This window comes from Eleginops maclovinus, chromosome 12, assembly GCF_036324505.1.
Source record: "Eleginops maclovinus isolate JMC-PN-2008 ecotype Puerto Natales chromosome 12, JC_Emac_rtc_rv5, whole genome shotgun sequence".
Classification (NCBI taxonomy): domain Eukaryota; kingdom Metazoa; phylum Chordata; class Actinopteri; order Perciformes; family Eleginopidae; genus Eleginops; species Eleginops maclovinus.
In genome coordinates, this window is record NC_086360.1 from 23,951,206 (window position 1) to 23,965,117 (window position 13,912).

General features: G+C 41.1%; 1 protein-coding gene across 1 annotated transcript; it reads left to right on the forward strand.

Annotated features, from left to right (window-relative positions):
- Nucleotides 1-216: 216 nt before the first annotated feature.
- On the forward strand, nucleotides 217-12,262 carry LOC134873640 (glycerol-3-phosphate acyltransferase 4-like). The gene is made up of 13 exons (XM_063897426.1): nucleotides 217-337; nucleotides 1,351-1,957; nucleotides 4,206-4,275; nucleotides 4,362-4,662; nucleotides 5,720-5,794; nucleotides 5,882-5,971; nucleotides 8,618-8,711; nucleotides 8,829-8,944; nucleotides 9,137-9,192; nucleotides 9,317-9,402; nucleotides 9,528-9,656; nucleotides 9,827-9,906; nucleotides 10,864-12,262. The coding sequence occupies exons 2-13, from the start codon at nucleotides 1,790-1,792 to the stop codon at nucleotides 10,970-10,972; spliced, it is 1,374 nt and encodes a 457-aa protein (XP_063753496.1). The 5' UTR covers nucleotides 217-337; nucleotides 1,351-1,789; the 3' UTR covers nucleotides 10,973-12,262.
- The last annotated feature ends 1,650 nt before the right edge of the window (nucleotides 12,263-13,912 follow it).

The following is a 13,912-nucleotide window of genomic DNA, read 5'->3' on the forward strand; positions in this document are numbered from 1 at the left end:
TCAGTGGTGATACCCTCAACCATTTTCATTGATATAAATGAAGGTTTAATTACTATCCCAGAATATACGTCATCAAAACATAGCTTTACAGCGCCACTAGTGGCCATAAATTGTATACACATAATGAAGAATGTTGGTGCAGTAGCGTGTTCTGTCCAGTAGGTGTCACATCAGAGCTGAGTTGCTCGGTTAGAGGGGATGGTTCTAAACACGTAACGGCACAGAGCCGCCCGTTGTCTACCCGTGTTGTTCTCCGGGCGGAGTTTGGCTTCAGTTCCCAAGACAAAGACTACTGACCGGTGTACGCTTACTGTACGGACACAATACACACCGAGAGGTAAGTTAACTCACTAACTCTACTAAACTATATGCTTATACACTATTGGTACGGATAGTAACCTGTAACGTACTTAAGTTACGCTCATAACAAAAAGGTTGGCTCAGCATTTCATGCGGACCAAGCTAGCTGTACGGAGCACGCCAGGAGACAACATGGAGCTCAACCGTTAGCTCGGAGGCTACAAGCTAAATTTCTAATGGAATCATCCGTGGGAGTACATACGATTTGAGTTGGAAGACCCATCACTAGGTTGTGTGAATTACATGTGTATGCGCTTTAAATGATCCTAGAAAGCGTTGACCGTTAACTGTTGGTAGCATGGCTCTATAAAGAGACAGCGATGGAGGAGGAACCAGTTCATTCCTATGAGAGTGGCTCAGTGGCGCATGAAGCTCAGAGGTACCCTTATCTGGGCCCGTAGAGCATGCGCACTTGAGTTTACCTTAAGCCCCGCCTCCGATTGTCCGATCAGTCAAATGAATGGAGAGAGAAAATGACTCTGGATTCAGCTTTTATCGCATTTTACAACCTTTTAGACCCTAAAGAATTACACAAGGTCTACGTTTAAAAGAAAGGGTATTTTCTGGCCCAAAATTATGTCACTGACGATTTAGTACCACCGTTTGGCCACTATGGACATTCCAAAAATCTGCTTCAACGACCGGTTCACTTCCTGGGGGCTAGTGATGATGCTAGCTAACCCAGTGGATGTTAGCATCATCATAGGATACGTGGAACGAGGGCCTCTAACGGTATATTTACAGTGTGGCTGATAACAGTAACGTAAGGTATAAAGTTATTTAGCCCTTAGCTGAAAAGTGATAGTGTCCATTAATCCACAAATTCCCAGGGTTCGTGAAAAGTGTTTCTTTCCAGATCGGCTGGGTGCTAGCACTCACTTTGCACACCTCATACAGATGATAGTGTTGGTTCTTTCTTGCATTGTTTTATTACAAGATGTGTTGATATATTGTGAAACATGTCCTGACCGTTTGTTTACTTCTTCTCAGGTCTGTGTTTTCAGCAAAGCCCCTGGATCTGCACCATACAAGGGAACCACCTGCTGGGCCGAGCTGCTTTATTGTTTACATTTCTGTCCATAGGGAGGAGGCTTTGCTCCAATAGCAAACAACATCTGCAGACAAGACCTGCCCTTATTTATTCTCAACTGCTCTTTCATACATTTTCCTGGAATTTCAAAAGAGTTTCAAAACCAATTGGTGGTGAAATAATGAAATTCCTTGCCCAAGAGGGTGACGCCAGGATGGTCACTTGTACTTTTGTTGGTTCTCTATTCAGTATCAGGAACTCCATCCCGTAGTTATCTTGATGAAGTCCTTTTTCTGACAAAAGTTAAAGGCCACTTGGGGCCGGGACGTTTATTGCCGCACCTCCTCTGTCCCCTGATCTTAACTATTTGATAAACTTCATCGGCCTCCTGACTTCAAGATGGAGCTCTTCTTCAACCCTTTTGACAATTTGGTGTGTATCCTCCTGGGCATCTCCCTGACTGTGTGGTTCACCCTGCTGCTGGTCTTCATCATCGTGCCTGCCATCTTTGGGGTCTCCTTTGGCATCCGACGTCTTTACATGAAAACGTTATTAAAGCTCTTTGAGGTAAGCGCTTGTTTATCTTAAGGTGTGTTTTTATTCCTGCACAGTCATAATGATGCTATGTCTTCAACTGCTCCGACACCCTTTAACTCAACAAACCATAGTTGGTAACAGTTGTTGTCTGTTCTTTAAAGACAGGCTCTATTTGCTCTCATTGTACATTTTGTCCATTCCTTTAATCAATAGTTAACAGTTGTGTTTGCTTCTGAACGCTTTTACATTTTTACACTTACACTACTCCTTGTTAAGGAAGATTTTTTAAAAATGTGCTAGCCTTTCATGTTCAGGACATTGGTCAGGAGCAGACTTTATGCTTGTCTTTAGCATCCAACCAGCGACCATTGTATTCAAAAGCTGATGCAGATTAGCATCTCTCCCTTGTTATATAACCTCAGAAATCAGTCGTACAGACCTTGTCAGTAACTGTTGTCTGTGACACGACTCCAACAGCCTGGGGGATTGCTTACTGCTATGACGTTTTCAATTTCACAAATTGAGGTTGAATCACCAGTGATGGAAGTAATGCTCTAGCTTTACTGTGCAAATGAGAAGCTCTTATCTCCAGATAATAGTATTTACAAGCTAGTGGTTTTGTTGCCTCATTGACTTCAGACACAGTTATCCAGTTTTCCTCCTTCTGCTTTCTCTGGTGTAGCTTCACTAGTAAAGCTGTCATCACTTTCCAGCATGTAGCACTGAGAGCCGGGCTTGGGCCAGAAATAAATGGACCAGTGGGACATATGAGAGACAATCTTAGCTCATGATTCCTGCTACAACCATGAAATTTAGAGAAAAGGTCAAAGGACAGATTTAGTGCAGTACAAGACTGACACACCACAATGTTCTCTGGTTTGAACTATTTGCCAATGTGTCAGTGCTTGCAAAGGTATCCATTTCAGACACACTACTTTAAGACATACTGTGGCAATTTTGTTTTGCAACAAGTTGCGAGAAAATAAGATTGTGTTGCTGTTAACCCATCAGTGTGAGAAGTAGCACTATTTCCTGCTCACTTGAGTTAGTTTATCGATCACTTGAGATATTTAAATTAGGATACAGTGCTGTCTTTCACATGCAGCTCTGAAGCCGCAGTTTTCTAACCAGCTCTCTGCTTCTCCTCTCTCAAGCCAAAGCATCGTTACTGTCAACTGCTGCATGGACTCAGAATTAAAACTTGTCACAACATGATTTAAAGGTAGCTGGAAAAGTAGGCTAGAAAGGCCAAGAATGTGAGTGCCTATTCTATCAGAGTAATTATGGCACATTTGTTGAACAAGTCTTTGGGCTAAATGTCTTTAGGCTTCAAATAGTTCTCCTCTTCTCAGAATCGAACTGTCTTTATTCTGAAGTTGGTAGTTATCGTGTACATAATCCTAGATGAAAAACATTTCAGTTTGCCCCAAGTCTTTAAACGTGTGTATCAACAGTTGGTGCAAAGTTAATAGAAATATATAAAAATATACCTATTTTACATCTGCAAGCTACATCTCGGTCTCCCGAAATACTTTGAATTCTTTACATGTTTACAGCCTCTGGCTACTTCTATTGTTTCTGGCAAATTTGCCTGCTTACCATTACTGCATCTGAGTATACTAGCATTGATGCAGCCTTGTTGAACTGTTGCCTACCAATGTTTGGTGTAGACAGACCTTTGATTTATCATGTGCTGTGGTATGAACTGTGAAACACATCTTTCACCTCCCAGTCCATAAATTCCTGATCTTTCCTGCTCGTCAGGCAGCTAGAACACTGTGTCCTTTTCCTTCCTCTCAGTGGACACTACAGGTTTATTGGTATACCGATTGAAGAATGAGAAGTGGCTTATATACACTTACTGTGTTACAACAACACTGTGGTCACAGATAAGCATGCATAGTGTTGGCCAAGGATAAAGTCGACTTCTGTAAACTTAAAATCTTGTTTCCTCCAGTATCACACCCTGATGGTTACTGGCATCAACAAATACAATAATAATAGAGATAAGCATTAGAAAACTTGTGCAGGAAGCAGCCGTGACTGATTAAAAAGAACATTTGGTGGGTTTCAGTTATTTGAAGGCTCAAACGTAGATAGTCAGATATAACAGCTTGTAAATAGTGGCAGCTAGCTGCTACAAAAACTTGTTGCTTGCTGGCTCGCCTCCCTGTTCTAAGTGTTTTTATGAGAGCGCGTTTTTGCTGAAACAAAATGCTATAGTTCTTGTGTTTTGGATCACTTGTGTTTAACAAACCCTTTTGTTCTTTCTTTATAGTGGGCCACACTTAGGATAGAGAGGGGAGCGAAAGAAAATAATCACCATTTGCACAAACCCTACTCAAATGGTAAGTTTCCGTATGCATGCTCAATAGAATTGTTTGTTTAGAGGCTGAGTATGGCTGACATCCTTTCTCTCTCTGGACTGTTTCAGCTATCATTGCCAAGGAGCCCACCTCCTTGGAGGAGGAGATAAAGGAGATCAGGAGGAGCGGCAGCAACAAGGATCTGGATTCAGCCTCTGAGTTTGAAATGTCGGACATCTTTTACTTTGCTCGGAGAGGAGTGGCGAGCATTATGGACGATGAAGTGACAAAGCGGTTCTCTGCTGAGGAGTTGGAGTCGTGGAATCTGCTGACTCGCAGCAACAACAACTTCCACTACATCAGCCTGAGGCTGACCGTGCTGTGGGGGCTGGGCCTGGTAATCCGCTACAGCTTCCTGCTGCCTCTCAGGTATAACAGGACCTCCAACATAGAGGCTGTTTTTAAGCAGAGTTACTCATACCACTCAAAACATCTGAGGAAAGGTGAACACATAGAGACTGCAGCGGATGTAAAATACAAGCATACAAGTTATTTGATACAAAATGCCATTGATAAAACGTCTCATTGTTTGGTATATCTATCAGATGGAAAAACATTATCACATGCATAAAATACAAACCAACACAGTGAGATGCTGTGACTCAACTACAATATAAACCTGGGATGTATGATCACTATAAAAGCCAGTCTGGAGGCAATCCCAGCATGCATTACACAAGAAGCTCCTTCACACGACCAATACATTTACAAAAAATCTATGGATTTGGGCAGACTTCATGGGGTTTCAGACTGCTCCATAACACGCATGTAATTAAGTGTTGGGGCACACAGTGAGTTAAAGAGGGAGATCCTCAGTCAGAGTCAGCTTAAGCACTCATAGGGACAGTGACTCAGTGCTAAGCCTGGCTGGCACATTTCCAATTGCAAGTGGGGAGACGAATCAGGCCATCGCTGCACAGACAGACACCATTCTAGTCCGCCATCCACTTAATAGATTCCCTCATTCATTTCTTGTCTAGGTAAATATCGACCTGGTTCACTCACTAGCACAATGCCTTCATCTCTCTAGTGTTTGTTTAATCCTCAACCAATTTAATCAGCACCATCTCCAACCCTGCATGATTGGTTCATCCAGATTATTGCGACCTGTTGGCCAATGTAATCATCTCCTGCAGGGTGTGTAGTCTATAACCGCTGACAGTGTAGAGCACAGTGTGAATCTTTAAGTTGAGGACCCCACAGCCCTGGATAGCATTACTCATGACCTTTACATGTCATCTGAGATGATACTCAGTGAAAGGTTGTAGTACAGAAGGAACCTTTTTAGGGTTGAGGACTGTGTTCCTGCCTTTTAACACCAGTAAAAAAATTATAAACAAAAGGGGGATCCTCCGTTTGTGTTTTAAAAACATGAGGTTGCTTATAAAGGTTTCCCTTCTGTAAGATTATGTCGTCTATCTTTCAGGGTAACTCTTGCCTTCACGGGTGTAGGCCTCCTTGTGTTCCTCACCTGTGTTATCGGGCTGCTGCCCAACGGAAGGTAAGTCTAGCTGGTCTTCGAAAATGACATCGATTTTTGGTTTTGAAACATAATAAATATAATGCTGATGTTTGCTTCTTCTTGCAGGTTAAAAAACTTTCTGAGTGAGAAAGTCCATCTGATGTGCTACAGAATATGTGTCAGAGCTCTGACTGCCATTATAACCTACCATGACTGGTAAGAGAACTACACCTTGGTTTTTACAACACATTTTAACACAGCAGAAGTGCACTACGTGGTCAAACGTTTACAGTCAGATAAGGACCGGATGTGAAAAAGGGGAAATGTAGCACATGCAGGAGTTATTCAGTCTTTAATAGGCTCTGAGAGACTGCATGCAAACACACGAGACATTCAGACACGGTTATTTAATTAGGTCAGATGCTATATCTGTCAACAGAAATAGTGGGAGCTGAACAATGATCCATGAAAGAGTCATAGCAACCTGACCTGTTTCCTAAAACCAGACAATGGAGGTTGGGACACACACCTGTGTATTAGTTTAGAAGGCTCATTACTCCTATACAAACTTGTCAAATATTTTCAGTCCTCAGAGTGTAGCATGCACTCTGAGGACTTATACAGAGGTTTGCAATGTTCCTGCAATACCCATTTCTAACTCTTGGCTCCGTATCATCCCCACTAGCTGCTTTTCTCACCAGTAAGGTCAATCTTTATCATAAGGGTCAGCGTGTTGGGTGGGGGGTGCTGCTAGTTGATATGTTTAAGGTTTTTAACACGGCTGCCCAAGTGTTTACTCTCTAGCTTCTCAACTTCATTTTTGTATTCTCTTAATTGACAACCCAATCAAGTTCTCCCTGAAATAACTACAGGTGTGGTATATTATTTTGTTCCTTATACTTTAAGGTCAACTCTTGTCCAATACAATTTTGGTCCAAATCTGCAAATATCTCCTCATGGTCTGCTAGCTTTCCGTTCCGTCCGCTAAAAGCAGAACGACCCACACAACGATATTTCAGCTTGTTAACAGGATTATGGGGGTAGAAAGTGAAATGGGAACCTGGAGGCAGGGTGGGGGTGATCTGTTCGGCTCTTTAAACATCGCAGATCTTTTCATGGCCTTACCTTAAATAACTAATGAATGAAGCCACATATCCTACATGGTTATTGCTCTAAAGAAAAGTCGATCGCTAAAGTGTAGCCATTCGATAGAAAGGAAATGTTTTTCAACAACATTTAACGCAATATAAAGTAAGAAGTCATGTTGCCACTGGCTTTCCAAAGGCCTTGACCTCTAAGCAGCTTCTTTGTAAAATAAAAAGTACAATATAAAAATTCCAAACTTCTTAAAAGCTGTTAAACTTTTACACATGGTCCCATTACTCGTGACAGGGGTCTACGTCAGATTACCTAATGGTAGATGAGTTATCTCTGGAGCAGATACCAGGGAGTGTTAGCACTCGCAGTACGAGCACCCAGAGTGAGAGTGTGAAGGGGGGGGTCGCCTCAGGCTAAAATCTTGACTTGAGCATAAGTGAAGCACAAAACCCTGCGGATAAACCGTTCTCATAAACAAAGCCCAGGCACACCATGTTAATCATGAGGATTGGGGCTGCTGAATACACATGTATATTTAGCATTAGTAACTATCAATAATGGATCCTAAATGGTGGATATTGTAGTGCGAATTCCGTTCTAAATTAGGCTTTTATTTTAAAATGTTTAGACAGGGCAGGGTAAGAAACTAAGAGAAACATAAAGAAGAGGAGCACACCCAACAGGATATGGAGGAGGAAGCTGATGCTTTTAATGGTTGCTAACTGTAGTCTCTTACAGCTGCTGTTGTTTTGGTTAAAGTCAGTGAAGGCTTTACTACATTTTGAATTAAACGGTTGAATATTTTTGAGAACAAGAAACTGTGTTTGTGAAAATTGCTCATGGCTTTTGGCTTTTTATTTGATCATATCTTAAGATCTTAAAAACCCATGATGAAATATGATCATTTATATCTTTACATTCAGTGGTGAAAAACACACTGATAAAAATACTCACTATAAAACCTTTTTTTAATGATTATCTCGGCCAAAGTAATTTTTGTCCACTATGATCCTGATGAACATGATTAAAACTCCTTAAATGGCACTTAAACATAACAAAATCACTTAACGTAATATTGGTTGAGGCATTTTTATCCCATCACAGACCTAACAGATCTTTCTTTAGAGAAAAAACAATCAGTCTTAAATAAAGTAAGCCGGTTCCCCTCCAAATATATATATAAATATAAAAGATAAAACATTACGAGAGTCTCTTCTCTCTCACGTCATAGGTCTTTTTTTACAAGGCTATATTTCTCATTTCTCTACCATGATGGTGAGCCGTTTTAAGTCACTTGTGAGTCTATTAACTATTATTCAGAAGATAAAAAATTCCCCAAGATTTAGTGGTTTTATCACCAGTAGCTATAAAACCCTAAATTGCCTCATCCCTACGTGAGGTCTAGGTCTGATGTAACACGTATTGCTCTCTACTCGAGGTTACGGAGAAAGCGTTGCTCTCTCTTCCTCTATTTAAGATTGTAACTCTATCTTTGGTATGCGCAGTCAGTGGGTTCATGACCTGCGTGCTCTGGGTGTCTCATCTTCAAACATATCGACCACGTGTTGCTTTGTTTCTCCTAACAAGAGCGAGAGAGGCCAAATCTTAACCAAATCAACAGAGTGTATTTTTGTCTTCTAATTGCGGTGCTTTGTTCATTGTCATATTGTTCATGAGACACTCGCTTTTGAGTTCTTGATATTGAATCCTCCAGGAAGTGCCTTCGTGATACCTAGCTTGACTGTGTTCCTTCCTTTTCAATAGTGAGAATAAACCCAAGAAGGGAGGTATCTGTGTCGCCAACCACACCTCACCCATTGATGTCATCATCCTGGCCAGCGATGGCTGCTACGCTATGGTAATAATACTGATGATTAGCAGGAAGCTAGAAAAACATTGTCACTGGTCCCTTTTTACAGTGCAGCTGTTTGTCTGAGGAAATCAAATTACATCTGTGTTTGTGTTGTGTTGTCAGGTTGGCCAGATTCATGGCGGCTTGATGGGGGTTATTCAGAGATCTATGGTCAAAGCCTGCCCACACATTTGGTTTGAACGCTCAGAAGTCAAAGACAGACACCTAGTGGCCAAAAGGTAACAGTTCAACCTTCAATTGTATATCATCCTTTGTTGTTGTACAGCTTTTCCTACCATTTTTGGCAATCAATTGAGTTGTTGTATACACAAAGTGCATCTTTTATTTTGAATTTCCCTTTCAAAAATGTACTTATGTTCAAATTCTGTCTCAAATGACTATTATTAACCTTCATACTTTTGCAATTACAGATTGAGTGACCATATAGAAGTTAAAACTAAGCTTCCAATTCTAATTTTTCCAGAAGGTGAGTTTTTTTCAATGATTTTTTACAGATGGGAAAACCTCATAGTCACACTAGTTTCATCTTATTTCCTTTAAAACGACCAATAACTCTTATTATAAGTTTTCTAAATACTTTGAATCCCCAGGGACCTGCATCAACAACACGTCAGTCATGATGTTTAAGAAAGGCAGCTTTGAAATTGGAGGGACTGTCTACCCTGTGGCCATTAAGGTAAGTTGTTTCCTTTCTATTTTATGAGGTGTTATTTGTTCCTGCTACATCTTATTTGAACCCCGTACTGTTTGTTCAAAATACAACATGTATTTACTCTTCCTTCCGGTGTGTTTGATGTACAGTACGACCCTCGATTCGGAGACGCCTTCTGGAACAGCAGCAAGTTCGGTATGGTCAGCTACCTGTTGCGTATGATGAGCAGCTGGGCCATCGTCTGCAGTGTGTGGTACCTTCCTCCCATGTCCAGAGAGGTGAGACTTCATGGTTAACTCGAGGCTTCCCAACAGAGTCCCTTTTCTATGGTGCATGAAGCGAAAGCAGACTTATCAATTTGTTGCATTCGACACTTTTAATATGACATTTTTCATTTGTTATGACCACTTGTTTGCCTGAGTTATTTATGCCAATCTTCTCTCAACAGGAGGGTGAAGATGCTGTACAGTTTGCCAATCGTGTGAAGGCAGCCATAGCCAGGCAAGGAGGACTGGTCGACCTCCTGTGGTAAGATCCATTCCCTTCACTCTCACTCAATAACCTTATGACTGACGGGGGATAATAAACATTGCTTCAACATATGTGTCAATCCAGTCTGCTGTAGTGGTTTGAAGACAGTTTGAAGGGACGTCTTAGGAAAAGCACAGGTTCAATCGATTACCGCATATGAGTAACTACTAATTATACAGGAGATCCAGCCAAGCAGCCCTGCTGTCATGTGTGTTCACTTAATTGCAATGATTTATTGGGCGCGGATAGAGCTGAGCCTTTGTTAATTATAATGGTTCCACCTGTGCATTTCCTGCTATGAATGCCTGCCATGCTGCTGCTTCTATTTCTAAATCACTGCTAAATCAGAATCAGATGTCAATCACAGGTGTTTCTAGCTATATGAATTATGGTTGCCTTCTTCTACATGTGTTCTGTTTTGTTTCACCTGATAAATTCCTTCCATGGTTAGCATTATCAGTCCACACCTGTGCTTTTTCCTGCAGTAACGAGTTAAAAACGAGTTATATCTTTTGTATCTTGGGTGTGATAATATTAAGCTGTCAATTTAAGCTATAATAATATATTAAGCTGAAAATGTCCCCTCTGTGGGACGAATAAAGGTATTCTGATTCTGACAAATGACCATGAGGATACATTTGACGTGTCTACAACAAAATGTGGAAAAAACCGTTGAAATATAAAGTAGTATTTGGTAAAAAAAAAGAAGTGTTGAGCTAAAAATGGACAAACTCTATTGTATCGGAATTGATAGGAGTTACTTAATTGTGTATATAGACAAAACATTTCAAGGCCTTTACAGCATCATGAACACAAAATGTGTTATGGAGGCTATTTAGTCTGAATTTAATTGCTTTGTGAGGACTAAATCTGTGACAGAATATTGTTGAATTGCATTTTGTACACTTAATACCACGATATAAACATTGTGACTAATTTTAAACTCCTTTGCAGGGATGGGGGCTTGAAACGAGGCAAGGTAAAAGATACCTTTAAAGAGGAGCAGCAGAAGCTGTACAGTAAAATGCTGGTGGGCACCCAGGAGGACCGCAGCCGCTCCTGAAGGACCTGTGGAAGTGGACTGGCTCACTTCGGCTCCTCTGACTAACTCGGCAGTCAGTAGGGCTCCTTCGCTACTGGAGCTCTTGGACTGGAAAATTCCCTCTCTGATGTCAACAGTACTCCATTTGGCTTCCATGGTCACTGCCTCAGGCGGGCATGTTCAGTCTGCGTCGCTGTTACAGGTCATTCTGAGTCCGCTGCCCTTTGTTGGAATAGCTTGGATGAAGCCTCGCTTGCATTAGAATGAAATTAAGGTGCGAACAGAAAAGAAGCGTCGTCTTCCACGTTGGCAGTCCTTTGAGGGAAAACTTGTATTTTTAACTTTAACTGAGTTCCTGTCTTTGTTTGGTAGTTTCAACATTTTACTTTGACTGTCATGTTTGTCCCACACTGTAAACGTTACAGAGCTCATCATACCTGGGACATAGAGTTACTGTAGAGGAGAACTAGTCTGTTCTGACGCTAAAACCTGTGACTGAGTTTGGGTTTTGCATGACTGGCCCGTGCCCGTGATTTAGAGCATAATGCCAGCTTTTGTTACATTTCAGATATTTTTATGGGCTTTTTCCAAGAGAAAATAACTTGTATTTTAAGCTCTGTGTTTTACATTAAGACTTGTATCTACACACGTGGTCACTATACGAGTACACTATATGAGTTACATCGCAGATAAGCTCTTGGTATGTTATCTGTTTCTGTGTTTCTTCCATGGAATGTGTAAATGATCACATTATGAAATGGAAATTGTGCACCTGTCATTACTCTGATGAAGGTTCACAGATTAAGGGAGATTTTTCAAAAAGTTATCAGACAAAACGCGGCATACCTCACTGGAGAAAAAGGTTTTATCGTCAATTCATTGTCCCTTTTAAGGACCATTGCGCACAAGTATGTAGGATAATTACATCACAATTTGTCTCCAGACTTAAAACATAGGTAAGACAATTAGCTCATAGGTATTCACACCATTAATACACTTCCTAACAGGCATCATGCTACCTTAGCTTCCTGCTTGTGCAGTGGCCATCTTGCCTAATTTATTTTATGTGAACACTAAAACGTACTGTCTTTATTTTCTCCCACATTAGTGGTCTTTCTCCTGTTTGGCAGCCTCTTTTAAGGGGAGCGCTGCTGTAGTTGGAACTTTGTGTACGGCTCCATGTGAGGGACTCAGTGGACGGCCTCTGGGGTTTCTCCCTGAGGCCCCCGATGCCTCTCGTTTACTGTGATCAGGAACAGTTCTTTCGTGTTAAATCTGTTCATCAAATAAATGTGCAAGAATGTGACTCTACTTTTGACTTCAGGATTTTCTGTGCTTTTCACACTGTTGTGCTTGTTTTCCTCTGATGCACAAAGGGATCTAAACATACAGAAGCAAATGAAACCAGAAGTTCTATAACATGGCTGCAGTTCTGTGAACAATAGAGATTTAAAGGAAAGATGTCTGCGGCTTCTACAGTCAAATAAAAAAAACACCTAAGCTTTACAAATTGAAAATGGAAAATAGAAATGTTGCAGGGTGAGCTAAACATTCATATTCAAACACATCCAGCTAAATGTAATAGTAATAAACATGATATTAGAAGTTTCCATTTTGTGCTATTTTTAGAATGTCATGTTTTTGCTCAAAAAACAAAACTGTCTGCTACAGCTTTTCTGTGCTATTCTTGGCCCTGATAACATTTCCTGTCTGATTTATGTCCAGTAGGCACCAAGCTGCTATAATAGCCTGGCATGCAGGCTGGCTTTTTATAGTATTTATCCCCTGGTGTACATTGTACTTAGTCTAAATAGTATCCCTTTCCCTGGATGTATGCTGCTGATTCTTTTGCAGCTGCTTCATCTAAAACCCAGGCCTCTCCTGGCTGCAGTAAAGTGCCTCAGTCCTTTCAGAGAGGTTTCCCCCTTTAACTCGCTTTGTTTCTGAACCGGTGATGGACGTGGCAGCATTCTTTTGCATCCCTGTTGCAATAGTTTCAAATGGATGTGTTGACCTTGGGGAATAAAGCACACAGTGCTCAGGGGCGGAGTAAGAGGAAGCAGGGAGCTCAAAAGCTTGGCTGTGACCACCATGCCATGGTTGAACAGCTCCATAACGGCACTATGGAGAGCCAGAGTTTGGCCCCCAGCAGTCTTTGCTGTACCCCAGGCTGCTGGCCTGGAGATCAGACTGCTGGGTGGCACTGATCCATCGACTCCAAAATAAGACATTTACAGATATACGCTCCACGGGGTAGAGAAGTACACTGTAGGTGTGTTGTAAAGTATTATGGTTACTTTGTGGTGATGACTGGAAAATGTAGGAGGCTGGTAATTCTAGAGAATATGACTAAACTGTAGGTCTTGCACTTAAAAACAAAACACGTCACACACTTTATGCTGGCTTTAAGCAAGAAGAGCCTCAAATGGGCCGTGCAGCTGTTGCAATGTCTGTGAAGATAATATGAATTTCACACATTAGGCAAAGTCACATGAAAGATAAAAGCCTCTTATTGTTATATATATTTCGGAGCTTTCCCAGTTGTAAAATGGCTATGAACAATGAACAATCAAATGAAATGCAAACTTGACTCAGTGAAAGGATTATTCATTGAAAGAAAAAATTGAACAGGAAAAAAGACGAACTTCCTGTTGAGACTTCACAGAAAGAGCCTGTGGTGGGTTGAGTAATTTCGTTTTCGTGTCTGCTTTAAGTTATACATCATAAGCAGTGGTGGAAAGTAAGCTCAAGTACACTTTTGAGTATTTCAGTGTTCTGCTGCTTTACTTGTACTCCACTACTTGTCAGAAGTAAAGGCTCCAATTGACTTCATTTACTTGGCATCTTTAGTCACCATTCAGATTGATAATTCAAAAATATATCAATGATAATGGATCAAGTATTATTAAGGCTTAAGAACTGAACCCTTGGTGAATTCACCAGCTGCCCTACAGCATGTAT

Coding starts and splice junctions, on each gene's coding strand:
- LOC134873640 (XM_063897426.1), top strand. CDS start 1,790: ATGGAGCTCTTCTTCAACCCTTTTGACAATTTGGTGTGTATCCTCCTG. Junction 5,795..5,881: donor GGGCTGCTGCCCAACGGAAG/GTAAGTCTAGCT, acceptor TTCTTCTTGCAG/GTTAAAAAACTTTCTGAGTG. Junction 8,945..9,136: donor AGACACCTAGTGGCCAAAAG/GTAACAGTTCAA, acceptor TTGCAATTACAG/ATTGAGTGACCATATAGAAG.